Here is a 16,842-nt window from a genome sequence, read left to right on the forward strand (position 1 = left end):
TAGAGAGTTGGGTCAGGGCGTTTTATTGACACTCCTCTCTAGAACGAAGGAGAGCCAGGCAGAACCCTATCAGACCAAGTTAGTTCAGGTTGTACCAGAGCCATATATAGACAGAGTTAAGAAGTTTTGGCTGTAAATATGGAACAGTGTCCTCCATGGAACAGGGCTGTGGGGCCAACATGACTGCCAGTAAGGCGGCGTTCACATGGGACATTTAGCATCCGTAAAAATTCAGAGAAGTCTGTGTTGAAACTGCCTAGGTTGTGTTGTGGGCGGTGCTCCAAACCTTTTTAAACAGTCTGTACAAATTTCATTGGCTGATGAAGTCCGTTAGAAGATGATGTTTACCTGCGCTCCGTCAAAAGTTCAGCTAGTTCCCACTTTTTTGACAGACTGGGTTGCAAAGTTTCCACAAACTGCACATCAATCCATGACATCCGTCTCATTGACCTGTGTGTCTGTTTCTTGATGCATCACAAATGCTCATGTGAACGCCTAACACCTGCAGCAGGTAGATTCAATGTCTAACTGGCTTTTGGTAAAGGAGGAGGAAATGCTAGTAGGGAAATGTTCCTCCACCTGTCAGTCAGGATTCAAAATGGCCACAAGCCAAATGTTGGCACCAAGCAACACTTGTGTTCACGTCATATCGGAAGAGGTGGAAGAACAGGATGACGTCCCGTTGCTACAACTTGGAAGCGTTCACGTGTTTTAACTCGTTGGAAGGCCCACATCCAAGATGGAGATCATAAGGTCAATTGTTGTCGTTAACAAGATACTTTCAAATCATCCAGAAATGAACTGTAGCAGATATTGCTCCCTTTAGTTTATTGTATCAGTGTGAATATAAGTGATAGTTTTGATTTTGATTTTCTTGGACTGCCGACATGGATTCGCTGCAGTGCTTACTGCTTGTGTTGACACACTTCTGCCAATCGTGACACCAAGTGGGAGATATCGGAGCCCGCAAAAGATTCCTACATGTCCTACTTGGTATCACCACTAGGAGGCAGACGTGAACATTTGTCCCAGTCGGCATCTCGTATTTACGATAAATCCGATATGACATGAACGCAGCATTCAAGTACTATTCTAAAAATAGGTAAAATAGTGAAGTGGGTGGTAAGTTAGTCTAGTCTACAGGTAACCAACCATCATCTGGAGTCTTAATCTAAACACATAGCAGGCTGGTGAAACAGTGGCTCAAAGTGACTTTTGGTGAGTTTTGAGGTTGGACCAGCTGCTGTGGCCGGTGGACTGAACAGTCTCCTGCCTTCATTATCTACCTGCCTACCTGCCAGCAACTCCTCAGCCCAACACACCTGACCAGCCAACCAACCACAACCTCCACTGATACCAGAATGTTGGACCAAGATGCAGCACAACCCTTTAAACTTTTGGATGTGTACGTTGTTTCAGGAGCGTAGAGACTGTAGAGAAACATTCCTTCTGCCGTTTTGCGTCCCCAGTAGACTTCTGCCAGGTGTCTGCAAGGAGGGACGCCAAACGGCTGCAGCGAAACGGACACCATATAGGAACACTGTGACATGAAGAGGAAGTGAGCTAGCAGGCACCGATAGATTTCCCTCCTTTCCGCTGACTGGCTCAAGGAAATGGAGGACATATTGAAGGACTTAGAGTTTTGTACTGAAATACATATTTATTTCTTATATGCATTGCAGTTGATATTCTATTTCCCAGAGTTCAGTATGTGTCTTTGAAACAGGGAGTGGTTAAACTGACGTGGGACGCCGGGAGAGACGCTCCCAAATGAATCAGGCTGGCTGACGGAGGTTTCGCAGCGACAATCAAATCACTCGACGCAAACTACCGGTGTTTTCCAGCCTGTGTGTCTGTTGTTGCTTTCTGTCTGTGGGGCTTTTTCAGTGTTTTTCTGCTAGCGTTGCCTGTTTGTTAAGTTCAGAGAGTTTCAGATGCGGCCTTCTATCTAGTGTGGAGGTAAACATCTGGAACCCGAGCCATGGCCGGTTTGTCCAGGTTGGACCGTGAGCACCATGTTGTTCCCGTGTCGCTACCTTTTCATGTCTAAAGTTTGTTTCAGTGTTAAGGAAATTGTGAATTGATCGAACTGAAGCCAAGGCATATAAATGATTCATGTCTTGACAACAAAAATGAACGACCGCGTTTCCTTTACAACAAAGCAGAATATCGACAGTCGGGTCCAGAACTGTTTGTGGACCAAGCGGACGGTCAGGGTTTATTCCATCCACAGACTCATTCGCCGCCTTTGGCCCCACCTGCCGCTCCCTGTGATAATATGAGACGCAGCAGAAGTACATGCATCACTTTGCAAAATGTAAACTACAATTGGAGACACTCATTAGCGGTGGAGACGTCCTCAACACTCGGTTACAACCAAGGTGGAACGACGTTCTGTTTCCATGTCTGTCTGATCTCGAGAAAAGATACTAACATTTGGCTGAAATCTGGCAGACAGATCACTCTTGGCCAAAAGATCAGACGATTTGATCCGGATCTGGGATTTCCACCTTTTTAGATGATTTTTGTTTTTTAGTTACAACTATTCTGCTGCGTTCAAGTGCTGGTGGGAACGTCTGAGATCCGAGACTTCCAGGTCGGCCGCATTCAGCGTTGCTTTCACTTGGGATTTTGTGGGAAAATCAAACCTGGAAGACAAACAATAAACAAACAGAAACCGTTACAGAGGCTGCAGCTTTGAAGTTGGAGAATTGTTCAGTGTTGCTGGAGGTTTGAACTTCTACTGACAGACTTCTACTGACAGACTTTTACTGACAGACTTCTGCTGACAGACTTCTACTGACAGACTTTTACTGACAGACTTTTACTGACAGACTTCTACTGACAGACTTCTACTGACAGACTTCTGCTGACAGACTTCTACTGACAGACTTCTACTGACAGACTTTTACTGACAGACTTTTACTGACAGACTTCTACTGACAGACTTTTACTGACAGACTTTTACTGACAGACTTCTACTGACAGACTTCTACTGACAGACTTTTACTGACAGACTTCTACTGACAGACTTTTACTGACAGACTTCTACTGACAGACTTCTGCTGACAGACTTTTACTGACAGACTTCTGCTGACAGACTTCTACTGACAGACTTCTACTGACAGACTTTTACTGACAGACTTTTACTTGGCTCCAAGTGTCAAATTTGTTTTCTCCAACAAATGATCCCGACAGCAGAAAGGAGTTGTTCTCTGTACCTGTTGTCTTTGCCCAGCAAGGAAATGATATTTTAACAATATGACCTTCAGCGTGAGAGAGCGCCACATGTCTTCGTTAACACTGAGTGTCTCCATGTTGTCAGGCACAGGAGGGAGATGGATTGACTTTCGTTGCGTGTAGACAATGCCAAACTCTAACAAGCGATGCCTTAAACCCCGTTGATCACATATCAGTCAGTCGGACCTCAGCGCTGTCTGTGCTTTACTCTCCTCACACTGTTTAGTGTCAAAAATGCAGTAACTTTATTTTCATATTTCAAACAACAGATGCTGCCTTCAGATCCTCTGCCTCTCACAATTGATCTATTGCAGTATTTCTTAATCTATGGGCTGGAACCCAAAATGAGTCACAGACTTGTTTCTGGTGCACAGTGTTGGGTTTGTTGCTCAAAAAAAGTAAGATATTACTCAATACTCATTACTCAATTCAAAAATTAGAATATTACTGTATTCATTCATTAAATAATGAGCAAATCATTAAATTAGTCATTATATTACGTTTCTGTTTCACCCCCAAAATTGCCAGTTGCATCCTCTGTTCTTCAGATCAGTTTCTTCTCATGTGAACGATCAGCAAACCAAACAGCGTCGATGTCTGAAATCAAAATAGAGGGAAAACTTCCACCAGAGAAAGAAACTTTTCTACAATTTCTCATCAAAGCAGAGGGAAAACTTCCCTACTTTTCCATTTGTGCGATGGGGGTAGGATTAGTTTTTGAATAATTCCACTTGAATCTTATATTTAGAGAAGTGATAACAAAGGTATAATTTTTTTTATTGTTAACTAATATTATTTCTGATATTGAAATAGTAATTTGTGATACTCATTACAAGGAAAAGTAGTAATTTTAGTGCAATGCATAAAGACCCAACATTGCTGGGTCTCTGCATGACAGGTGTGCCAGTGTTTTAATGTAGTTAAATGCCGGCTGTCCTGCTGGGAGCCGGGCTCATTAAAACAGATTGATCCTGTTCTGCGGGGACCCAGCAGAAGGAGCATGTGACCCATTTTGACTCCCGACCCGCAGTTTAAGAAACCAGGTTACAGTAACTGCCTTTCCTGTGTGTTAATCTGGTGTGTGTTGTCTGTTGTGTAACAGTAAAGTACTGTTAACAGTCATATCATTTGAGTTTAAACCAGAGTTTTTCAGAAAGGGTGATAATACTGCCACCTAGGAGCACAACTCTACCACGGAGTATTAGGGCCATTGTAGGTGATTTTTTTTTTTACCGCAGCTGGGGAGGGGGGTAATATTTGGAAGAAAAAAAATCTGAATTTCTGAGATTAAAGTCAGAAATTTACGAGAAAAAAAAAACTCAAAAATGTGCGAGAAAAAACGCAATTTCTGAGTTTGAAGTCAGAAATTTGCGAGGGGAAAAAAAACAGAAATTTGCGAGAAAAAACTCACCATAACCTACTAACTTCATTAATTGTAGATGGGTAGAGTTACTTGATGCCTGCTCCTCCTCATGTTCAGGCTGTCTGCTGTGGAGACTGAAGTGTTCCACCTGCCTGATCTATCTTACAAAGTAAAGTAACGTGGTTCCTTGCCAAAAATCTAATTTTTTCAGATTTGTGTCTTGCAAATTACTGAGGTTTTTTTGTCTTACAAATTTTGGACTTTAATCTCAGAAATTTAGATTTTTTTCTTAGAATATTACCCCCCTCCCCCTGGCTACGGTAAAAAAAATATGTCACCTACAATGGCCCTAATACGCCGTCATACAATTCAGCATTTTAACCAAATAGCACATCATTAGTTAGTGACTAAGAACCCAGTATGAACCAGTACAACCACAGTCTTGTGCTGGTGGCCACTGGGCAGCTCCCCTCCTGTTTTTCCCCAAATAGAAAATCGATTGAAAAATTGTCAGTTTTTCCTTCATAAGACTTTGTCCTATTTGATTCCCGCTGTGTATTTATTGGATAATTTATGCATTAGTACTGATACTGTACGCTGTTATACCTCTGTTTGTACATAAGCCCACAGGGCTGTAAATAGGTTCTGTCATGTACAGAGAAACACCAACATCCTGTAATAAAGTTTATGTCTGGACTACAAACGGTGGCTCAGTTCGTCTTTCTTACGTCTTTCATGGAGTTATCTGGGCAGCTTCACATGTTGGCAGCGAGAGGTAATGGTTTGAATTGTGAATTGACTTAATTACCCAGAAATCCTGTGCGGTGAGGTCAGTAAAGCGGTCTGTGCTGCTTTATACCACAGGAACCAGAGAGGAAAAGATCTAACGCTGGTGAGACCAGCTTTCTCTTCTGGATTTCCCTCTTCAGTCTGGATCGGTCTCTTCCTGTGTGGAAACTGACAGCAGAATTTAATTTGGACAAACAGGGAGAATCTGCAGACGAGACGCTCTGCTCCGCTGCAGCATCACCTCCTGGTTTAGATTAAGACACTTGGGATTTACATTAAAATTTGGATTAGTGCAGCTTTAACGGTTTAAAAGTATAAATCTGTCTTTTGAAGTTCTTCATTATATTGGCCCTTTATAGTTTACTTTTTTAAAGCTTACGTTCTCACTGCATCAATATCAAACCCGGGTAAAACAGTTGTCAGCTACATTACTTTTAAACTACACTAAACAACTTTTCTCTCTGGCTCATTTCTTTATCTAGATTTCTCTAATATATTCATCATAAAATAAAAACCTTATGAAAAAAAAGAAAGAAAGAAAACTACAAAAAACGAATCTTCTGCATTTCCTCCCTCCCTCATTTCTTTTCTCTATCGTTTCTCATCATGCTTATTCTCACGTTAAAGGAACATTTGCTCCATCTATTGTCAGGTTGATTTGACCTCTGACCCTTCACCTTCCTTACTGTTGGTTGCTTATAATGTTGGTGATCTAGGAGCTGAAGCTGATTCTACTGTTGACCTCGCTGTGATTCACTCGGCTGAATGCAGCAAATGTAAACGTACACTTGTTTTCAAGCGGCTGCTGATTCTGACGTCTGTGTCAATATTTAAAGTCTAGTTAACAATCAATAGATCCCAGCTGGATCTCAGTCGTCCATTTCAGCCCCAGACAGACACCGGACTGCGGTGAGTAAACCGTTTGGCAGCGGGTAGGCCGGCCGGTCCGGGTCCAGCCGGGCCGAGGCTCTTCACAGCTCGCCTTCCCTCCCTCTGCCGCTTTCTCAAGTTTGCTGAGTCGGCCTTAACGAGCGGCGGCGTGCTGGCTCCATGTGACTGATCACCTGGGTACAAATGTTAGCGGAGTATCGATCTCGCGGCGCGGCGCCGCTGTGGCGGTTTGGAGGAAGCTTGTACTGTTCTGTGTTATGGGAAAATTGGAATTCAAGGAATGTTTTTATGTTGTTTTTATTTATTCGCCCATTTCGGGGTCAGTGGTGTCAGTGTGCTTGCCATGGAGTCGGTCTGTTGTCTGAAGTGAGCGAGGTTTGGTCTTGTAGAGGAAGTTTATTTACTCTGACCAGCTGCATTCTGATTGACAAACTTTATTCTGAATAACAAACTTTATTCTGATTTTATGAACTTCATCCTGATTGACAAGCTTTATTATGATTGACAAACTTTATTCTGATTGACAAACTTTATTCTGAATAACAAACTTTATTCTGATTTACGAACTTTATCCTGATTGAGAAGCTTTATTATGATTGACAAACTTTATTCTGATTGACAAAATTTATCATGATTGGAAAGCTTTATTCTGATTGAAAAGCTTTATTCTGAATCATATCAACTTTATTCTGATTGACGAGCTTTACTCTGATTGACAAACTTTATTCTGATTGACAAACTTTATTCTGATTGACAAACTTTATTCTGAATCATATCAACTTTATTCTGATTGACGAGCTTTACTCTGACTGACAAACTTTATTCTGATTGACAAGCTTTATTCTGATTGACAAAATATATCATGATTGGCAAGCTTTATTCTGATTGACAAGCTTTATTCTGATTGACAAACTTTATTCTGATTGACAAAATTTATCATGATTGACAAGCTTTATTCTGAATCAGACCAACTTTATTCTGATTGACAAACTTTATTCTGAATCAGACCAACTTTATTCTGATTAGCGAACTTTATTCTGAATCTGATCAGACGTTTTATTTGGTGACAGCTCAAAGTAAAATGAAACCACTATTTGCTAGCGACAGAGCATTCGTTCTGTCTTAATGTTTTGGATATCATGACCCTCTCATGCCAAAACTTTTCCAGTGTTCGTTTTTCAAATCCACTTCCTGAACTGAACAGCTGAACCGCTCTCCACCATCGCACTCTCTTTTTCTCCCCTGAAGATCCAAGTCCAAAGACAAAAAGGAAATTCCCGCACACACAGGATCACCTCTGCATTGATTTATTTGTTGATGTTTACTCCTACGCCTGTACAGTTTCTGCAGGAGCCATGCTGCCGTCCAAAGCCTTGATCCTGGCACTCTGCCTCCTGCTGTTCTGCTCTGTTCTCTTGGAGGGTAAAGGTGAGCCAGCAGAGCTGCAGGGCCAAATAATAATATGTGCCAGAAAAACACACTTACATCGACTATCTGGGGACAAGAGGCGCAATAACTGATAACTGATAAAAACATATAACAGTATTGTTAGCAGCAATAGTAGTAATAGCACTAGTACTAGTAGTAATAGTAGTAGCAGTAGTAGTAACACTAGTAGTAGTAGCAGTAACAGTAGTAGTAGTAGTATCAGTAGTAATCCCGTAGAATTAGTAGTAGTAGTAGTAGTAGGCTACCAATAGTATTAGTTAGTAGCAGCAGTAGTAGCAGTAGACGTAGTAGTAGTAACAGTAGTATTTGTATTAGGAGTATTAGTAGTGGTATTAGTATTAGTATTAGTATTAGTATTAGTATCAGTATCAGTATCAGTACCTGTGTGTTTCAGCTGGTGTTTCTCTCTGTCTCCAGTCTTTGTGGAGCGTCTCTCTGCAGCTCAGCTCCTCCGCTCCTCCAGGAGGCGCCGGGCCAACTCCTTCCTCCTGGAGGAGCTGCTGCCCGGCAGCCTGGAGAGGGAGTGCTACGAGGAGAGCTGCTCCCAGGAGGAGGCCGCCGAGATCTTCCAGACCCGGGAGAAGACGGTACGACACACAGCAGGAGCAAAACATCAGAAACTCATAACACATTATATTAAACTCTTTCTCTAGCCAGTCTGTGTGGGTTATCATGGCAGTTAGGATATATGATATAAGTCAGAAAAGGGGTAGGAACTGATAAGTGTGCACTTATACCTTCTCCTTTTCAATCGTGTAGTAGTATTATTATTAATATTATAAATTTACAGTCTTGTATATTTCATCCAGTCAGGTCAACAGTAGTGTCAGCTTCAGTTCCTAGATCACCAACATTACAAGCAACCAACAGAAAGGAGGTTAAGGGTCAGAGGTCACAGCAGTCAGACAATAGATGGAACAAGAATTAACTCCAGCACTGCAACTATTTAACCTCATGGTCTTCTTCCACAGTTGGAGTTTTGGTACAGGTATAAAAGTGAGTACATTAGCTGTTAGTTCTCTCACCTTGATGAAGCAGGGAATAAATTCAGAAGTAATCAACATTATTCAAATTTAACAGTCCAATGATTTAAAAAAAAAATAATAATAATTACATAATAACACCACCACTACTACTACTACTAGTACTACTACTACCACTACTACTACTACTACTACTACTCTACTACTGCTTCTACTACTATTACACAGCTACTGCTACTACAGCTACTGCTGCTGCTGCTGCTACTACTACTAATAATCTATCTTTAGTTATGATTCCACTTGTCATTTTGATGCGATTTTTGAGGTCTGATTTTAAAGATGTGATTTCTCACACTTGGTATTTAAACCTGATCTGGATTCATTTAAACCTGATCTGGATTTTCTGAGATCTCATCGCTGTCTGTTCACACTTGGCATTTAAACCCGATCTGGATTCATTTAAACCTGATCTTGATTCATTTAAACCCGATCTTGATTCATTTAAACCTGATCTTGATTCATTTAAACCTGATCTGGATGAGGAGTGTTGTGTTTGAGTGTTTCTCTGTGTTGTAGATCTGAATCCGTGTTGGACCAACCCCTGTCTGAACGGAGGCATCTGTACTCTGGATAGAGAAGACTTCCTCTGCCTCTGCCCCCCACAGTACCACGGCAAGACCTGCGACACAGGTAGGAACACTCACTGTTATCATTATTGACATGATTATTATTTAAAGGATCAGTTAATTGATTTTGTTCCTATATACTGTGTGACAGCTGACTCTGGAGACAATACTGTCTGTGGGTCCAAGAGCTACAGGATGAAGAGAGGAATTATATATTATATCAAAAGACAGAGCCTTCTCGATTGCTGCTCCCTCCCTATGGAACTCTCTCCCAAAGGACATCAGAGACTCTTCCTCACCTCCTCCTCCTCCTCCTCTTAAAACACACCTTTTTAAAACTGCTTTTAATCTCTAGCTCTTCTTTGGCCTCCTGGCCTTTTATTTTAACTGTCTTCTCTTTTCGCACTTGATATGTTCTATTCTCTGTTTTATTCTTTGTTATTATCTGTAAAGCGTCTTTGAGTATCTAGAAAAGCGCTCAACAAATATAATGTATTATTATTATTATTAAAATCACTGAATTTATCCTTTAACTTCTGTTTAAAGTGATAATCTGTGACATTCTTGTTTTCGTGATTTTGGCGACACTTTTGGTGTTCAGCGGTCATTGCTTTGGTGTTTTGCATTCAGCGTTGCACTGACCAACATAATAATAAAGACACTGAATATAGACTGTGGCTAATAAACGACAGTGGAACCTACCAGTCCAAAAGAAAAAGAGCCACATCTTCATCGCTCCTCATCCTCCCTCCTCATCTTGGACTGTTTCTCATGTTGCAGAGGTGACGCTGATGTTCGCTCTAGTTTTGTTTCGGAGACGGTCGCTTTCCTTTTCTTCTTCTGAGAGATTCATCTGTTTCCTTTTCCTTGATGCAGTTTGAGTTTCTGTAGGTGGCACGCTTCTGTGCAGCCATGGTGGCTATCGCTGCTCATGCTAACTATCCAGTTCTTCTTCTTCTGTTTGTTCCAAACAAACCGGAAACGTAAAAACGCATCACTTCCTGTGCGGCAGAGGATTTTTCCCAGGAAAGAGCGACCAGACACCGGCTGTTTAGAACGGACAGAGGAGAAGCTTCATGAACTGATATATAGGTTGGATCACTGTTGAGTTAGAGAGAGAGAGAGAGAGAGGAGCAGGACAGACAGTCAGAGGAAAATTACATTATTACAGATTACAGATTACAGATTATTACTTGTTACTATGTTCAACCACCATGCCTCTTACCTAATCAACCTGGCTGCTGCTGTCCTGTCTGTCTGTCTGTGTCACTGTGCGTGTGTGTGTGTGTGTGTTTGTGTGTGTGTGTGTGTGTGTGTGTGTGTGTAGAGGTATTGGAGTGTCGCTATAGAAACGGAGGCTGTATGCAGTACTGTACAGACCAGATCACCGGAGCAGGAGTCCAGTGTGGCTGTGCTGCTGGATACAAACTGGAGCCTGATGGACACAGCTGTACTAAGACAGGTAATACTACTACTACTACTACTACTACTACTACTACTACTACTACTACTACTACTACTACTACGACTACTACTACTACTGCAACTACTACAACTTCTCCTACTGCAACTTCTCCTACTGCAACTTCTACTGCTCCTACTACCTCTACTTGTAGCACTAACTGGACTAACTCTGTCTATATATGGCTCTGGTCTAACTTTGTCTATATATGGCTCTGGTCTAACTGGACTAACTCTGTCTATATATGGCTCTGGTCTAACTGGACTATCTCTGTCTATATATGGCTCTGGTCTAACTGTACTAACTCTTGTCTATATATGGCTCTGGTCTAACTGGACTATCTCTGTCTATATATGGCTCTGGTCTAACTGGACTAACTCTTGTCTATATATGGCTCTGGTCTAACTGGACTATCTCTGTCTATATATGGCTCTGGTCTAACTGGACTAACTGTCTATATATGGCTCTGGTCTAACTGTCTATATATGGCTCTGGTCTAACTGGACTAACTCTTGTCTATATATGGCTTTGGTCTTACTGGACTAACTCTGTCTATATATGGCTCTGGTCTAACTCTGTCTATATATAGCTCTGGTCTAACTGGACTAACTCTTGTCTATATATGGCTCTGGTCTAACTGGACTAACTCTTGTCTATATATGGCTCTGGTCTAACTCTGTCTATATATAGCTCTGGTCTAACTGGTCTAACTCTGTCTATATATGGCTCTGGTCTAACTGGACTAACTCTTGTCTATATATGGCTCTGGTCTAACTCTGTCTATATATGGCTCTGGTCTAACTGGACTAACTCTTGTCTATATATAGCTCTGGTCTAACTGGACCAACTCTGTCTATATATGACTCTGGTCTAACTGGACTAACTCTGTCTATATATGGCTCCGGTCTAACTGGATTAACTCTGTCTATATATGGCTCCGGTCTAACTGGACCAACTCTTTCTATATATGGCTCCGGTCTAACTGGACTAACTCTGTCTATATATGACTCCGGTCTAACTGGACTAACTCTGTCTATATATGGCTCCGGTCTAACTGGACCAACTCTGTCTATATATGACTGGTCTAACTGGACTAACTCTGTCTATATATGGCTCCGGTCTAACTGGACTAACTCTGTCTATATATGACTCCGGTCTAACTGGACTAACTCTGTCTATATATGGCTCCGGTCTAACTGGACCAACTCTGTCTATATATCACTCTGGTCTAACTGGACTAACTCTGTCTATATATCACTCTGGTCTAACTGGACTAACTCTTGTCTATATATGGCTCTGGTCTAACTCTGTCTATATATAGCTCTGGTCTAACTGGTCTAACTCTGTCTATATATGGCTCTGGTCTAACTGGACTAACTCTTGTCTATATATGGCTCTGGTCTAACTCTGTCTATATATGGCTCTGGTCTAACTGGACTAACTCTTGTCTATATATAGCTCTGGTCTAACTGGACCAACTCTGTCTATATATGACTCTGGTCTAACTGGACTAACTCTGTCTATATATGGCTCCGGTCTAACTGGATTAACTCTGTCTATATATGGCTCCGGTCTAACTGGACCAACTCTTTCTATATATGGCTCCGGTCTAACTGGACTAACTCTGTCTATATATGACTCCGGTCTAACTGGACTAACTCTGTCTATATATGGCTCCGGTCTAACTGGACCAACTCTGTCTATATATGACTGGTCTAACTGGACTAACTCTGTCTATATATGGCTCCGGTCTAACTGGACTAACTCTGTCTATATATGACTCCGGTCTAACTGGACTAACTCTGTCTATATATGGCTCCGGTCTAACTGGACCAACTCTGTCTATATATCACTCTGGTCTAACTGGACTAACTCTGTCTATATATCACTCTGGTCTAACTGGACTAACTCTTGTCTATATATGGCTCTGGTCTAACTCTGTCTATATATAGCTCTGGTCTAACTGGTCTAACTCTGTCTATATATGGCTCTGGTCTAACTGGACTAACTCTTGTCTATATATGGCTCTGGTCTAACTCTGTCTATATATGGCTCTGGTCTAACTGGACTAACTCTTGTCTATATATAGCTCTGGTCTAACTGGACCAACTCTGTCTATATATGACTCTGGTCTAACTGGACTAACTCTGTCTATATATGGCTCCGGTCTAACTGGATTAACTCTGTCTATATATGGCTCCGGTCTAACTGGACCAACTCTTTCTATATATGGCTCCGGTCTAACTGGACTAACTCTGTCTATATATGACTCCGGTCTAACTGGACTAACTCTGTCTATATATGGCTCCGGTCTAACTGGACCAACTCTGTCTATATATGACTGGTCTAACTGGACTAACTCTGTCTATATATGGCTCCGGTCTAACTGGACTAACTCTGTCTATATATGACTCCGGTCTAACTGGACTAACTCTGTCTATATATGGCTCCGGTCTAACTGGACCAACTCTGTCTATATATCACTCTGGTCTAACTGGACTAACTCTGTCTATGTATGGCTTCTTCTTTCCGTCCAGTGGAGTTCCCCTGCGGCCAAAAGCAGAACGAGGCGTTTCACAGAGTCCGGTCTCTGTGGAGTCGCCCTCATCACATCAACGCCACCGTGTTGGATGACAACAGCTCTGACAGCAGGGTCAACACCACCGAGGAAGAGTGGCTGAACGTGAACGTAACACAGGGAGGAGGGAACGTGACGGAGCTGTGGGAGGCGGAGGAGAAGGAGGAGGAGGAGGAGGGAGGAGGTGATAATCTAAACTCCCGTATAGTGGGGGGGGTCCTGGAGAGGCAGGGGGGGAGTCCATGGCAGGTATGGAATACATTTTTGCTTTGTTTAATTTTGTTTTGTTCATTTTAATTTCATTTCATTTCATTCAATTCAATTTAATGTTTTGTTTTCTTTTATTTTGTTAAATTATATTGAATTATTGAAGTATTTATACAGTTTTATAGTACAGTTTCATATATACTTTTTTTTTAAAGCACGTCAGAGTTACAGAGACTTTATTTTGTTTGTGTGTGTGTGTGTGTGTGTGTGTGTGTGTGTGTGTGCAGGTCCTGGTCCGCAGGTCGGATGGTTATGGTTTCTGTGGAGGGACTCTGGTTTCAGATCGCTGGGTCATCTCTGCTGCTCACTGCTTCCATGAAACTCCAGACCACGTCACTATAGGTGGGAACACTGTGTGTGTGTGTGTGTGTGTGTGTGTGTGTGTGTGTGTGTGTGTGTGTGTGTGTGTGTGTGTGTGTGTGTGTGTGTGTGTGTGTGTGTGTGTGTGTGTGTGTCAGTCCAAGGCAAGTCCAAGGCTCTCTGTCTTGGGAAAGCTGAAAAACTTTTATTTTCATGGCTGATGTGTAGCATCAAAAATAAATCTTTCTTTCTTTCTTTCTGTCTTGCTTTCTTACATTTCTCAATCTTTCTCGCTTTCTGTCACTCTTTTCTCTCTTTTTACTCCCATTCTCTCTCATTTTTTTTCTTTGTTACTTATTTTTCCTTCCTTCCTTCCTTCCTTCCTTCCTTCCTTCCTTCCTTCCTTCCCTCCCTCCCTCTCTCTAGGTGACTATGATAAGCGTCGTCCAGATCCTGGTGAACAGGTTATAAAGGTTCAGAAGGTCGTAGTTCATCCTCATTTCCACTCCTTCACCTTCGACAGTGACATCGCTCTGCTGCTCCTCGCCCAGCCGGTCGTCTTCGGACCCGCCGCCATCCCCGCCTGCCTGCCGGACGCTCACCTCGCCCAGTACCTGCTGAGGGTAAATACAGGAGGGGCTACAGGAATTATTCACCACATTTTCCTCTGTCTGTCTGTCCTGCTCCTCTCTCTCTCTCTCTCTCTCTCTCTCTCTCTCTCTCTCTCTCTCTCACAGTGATCCAACCAATATCCAGTTCAAAAATCTTCTCCTCTGTCTGTTCTAAACAGCCGGAGTCTGGTCGCTCTTTCCTGCCGCACAGGAAGTGATGCGTTTTACGTTTCCGGTTTGTTTGGAATAAACAGAAGGAGAAGAAGGAGAACTGGGAAGTTAGCATGAGCAGCGATAGCCACCATGGCTGAACAGACAGAGAGAAGAGAGAAACTCAAACTGCAGCAACAGGAAATCCAAGCTCCGCCCATATTGTTTGATTGACAGGTGACACCACAGTAAGGCTGAGCAAAAGCAAAATGTTATGCCCAGTCCAGGGCTGTCTAAGACACAACATGAATAAGCCCCATCTTCCCCAAGTCCCAAGCAGACACAAAGACAAATAGCTCAATATAAAGAAACTGGGTTTATTTACAAGATTAAATAAATTTAGATAGAGCTTGCTTTGACTTCAGGGTGGACAAAGGCCAACATAACAAACAAAACAATTCTAACTGGGAAGTAACCAATGTAACCTCACAAAAACAAAGAAACCAAATGACAACAACTTACCTCTCTAACTAACATAAACATGAGAAAATCAGGTTAACCAAACTGGCAGTCCACCCCTATTAACTCCAAAAGAAGGAACAAAACCATGATCAGACAACATCAGGGTCAGAAGTGTGGCCGGCTGGGAGAGGAGGAAGATGGGAGATGACCCTGCACAGCGGAGACGCCATCTTGGCTCTTTATATAGCGGACTTCCTCTTGAAGCAGCCAATCACCTGCCGGAGCTGGAAGCTAATCCGCTAATCACCTCCTTGTCCTTGCACACACTTATTTACATAATACAGACACACACACACATGTAACAAAAATTACTCGATCGTAACTCGATTCGTAACAACAAAACACACACGGAGTGGAGCAACGCATCAATCGTGGATTATAGCTTTAATTAGCAAGTCGATTCCGTTGAACCCTCTGGTTTGTTCCCCCTCTGTCAGTGTGTGGAGCTTTCTTCATATCAGCAATCTAAAAGCATTAACACATCTTGTTTGGTTTCATTTGACAAAAATCCATCCAGTATTATTTACATGAATGACAAAATTAGCTAGCTGAAAGTTCCATCTCCCACAAAGGGAACAAGCTCCGGTAGCTAGCTAGCTAGCTGCAGCTTCACAGCTCCAGTGACTAAATGTGTTCAGTTCCTCATGAGGCTGAACTCAGACTTCAGTGAATCCAGACTGACTCTGAACAGGTGAAAACCTTTTCTACAACTAAAATAACAGAAAAGTCCAAATCATCTCAAATCTTCTGCTGCGTAGTGAGACAGAGGAGAATCTCAACTCCATTCGTTGCTTTGTTTAGTAGCAGAAGACAGGCTGCTTTGCGGTCGATGGAAAATCATGTTAGCCACTTAGCTGCTAGTCAACAGGAAGACTTCAGCCTGCACTTCTGCTTCAGCTCACTATAAAACACAAGGAACAAAGATGATGGGTGGTGTGTGTCTCCAGGAGGACAACAGGGGCGTGGTGAGCGGCTGGGGGGCCATGCAGTACCTGGGTCGCTCCTCTCGGTTCCTCAGGAAGGTGGCGCTTCCGGTGGTCAGCCAGCACAACTGCATGCTCTCCACAGAACAGGTGATTCAGTTATAATCAATTATTAAAAACGCAACCAGCAGATGGTGCAAGTTGTCACTTTCCCTCTTCACAGAAAATAAAACAGATTTATCATGTCCATGATCTCACATATAAGCCAGAACTGTAAACCCTCTTTTCTCCACCGGCCACTGATTGCAATATAATGTATTTGTGCGTTGTGGACCAGGTGATCACTGACAACATGTTCTGTGCCGGCTACCTGGACGCCGATGTCGACGCCTGCAGCGGGGACAGCGGGGGGCCGTTCGTCGTGAACTACAGAGGAACCTGGTTTCTCACCGGCGTGGTGAGCTGGGGGGAGAAATGTGCCGCGAAGGGGAAATACGGCATCTACACCCGGCTGGGGAACTTCCTGGGCTGGATCCGAGACACCGTGGAGAAACAGGAAGTGAACGGCACCGCGAGCTGAGCGCCGCCGCGTCTCCGTCCTGACCACCGGCAGCCTGCTGCACCAGTTACCCTGGACTTCAGATGTGGGCTAGTTTCAACGGAAATTCTCACTAAAATTTAACAGTTG

At 42.7% G+C, this 16,842-nt stretch overlaps 1 protein-coding gene across 1 annotated transcript; it reads left to right on the forward strand.

Annotated features, from left to right (window-relative positions):
- The first annotated feature begins 739 nt into the window (after window positions 1-739).
- Window positions 740-16,734, forward strand: LOC139661054 (coagulation factor VII). Its single transcript, XM_071539377.1, has 11 exons — window positions 740-753; window positions 1,420-1,542; window positions 8,127-8,319; window positions 8,704-8,728; window positions 9,292-9,405; window positions 10,669-10,803; window positions 13,341-13,630; window positions 13,876-13,990; window positions 14,375-14,571; window positions 16,179-16,304; window positions 16,492-16,734. Exons 1-11 carry the CDS (start codon window positions 740-742, stop codon window positions 16,732-16,734), a joined length of 1,575 nt encoding a protein of 524 aa, XP_071395478.1.
- The last annotated feature ends 108 nt before the right edge of the window (window positions 16,735-16,842 follow it).

Source organism: Centroberyx affinis, unplaced genomic scaffold (genome assembly GCF_046629955.1).
Source record: "Centroberyx affinis isolate AG114_WGS23_722 - 3 ecotype Tasmania unplaced genomic scaffold, CSIRO-AGI_Caff_v1 ptg003444l_1, whole genome shotgun sequence".
Classification (NCBI taxonomy): domain Eukaryota; kingdom Metazoa; phylum Chordata; class Actinopteri; order Beryciformes; family Berycidae; genus Centroberyx; species Centroberyx affinis.

Excerpts from the sequence above, each read along its gene's own strand:
- LOC139661054 (XM_071539377.1), top strand. Across the intron at positions 10,804-13,340 it reads ACACAGCTGTACTAAGACAG|TGGAGTTCCCCTGCGGCCAA; the intron begins GTAATACTACTA and ends CTTTCCGTCCAG. Across the intron at positions 14,572-16,178 it reads TCGCCCAGTACCTGCTGAGG|GAGGACAACAGGGGCGTGGT; the intron begins GTAAATACAGGA and ends GTGTGTCTCCAG.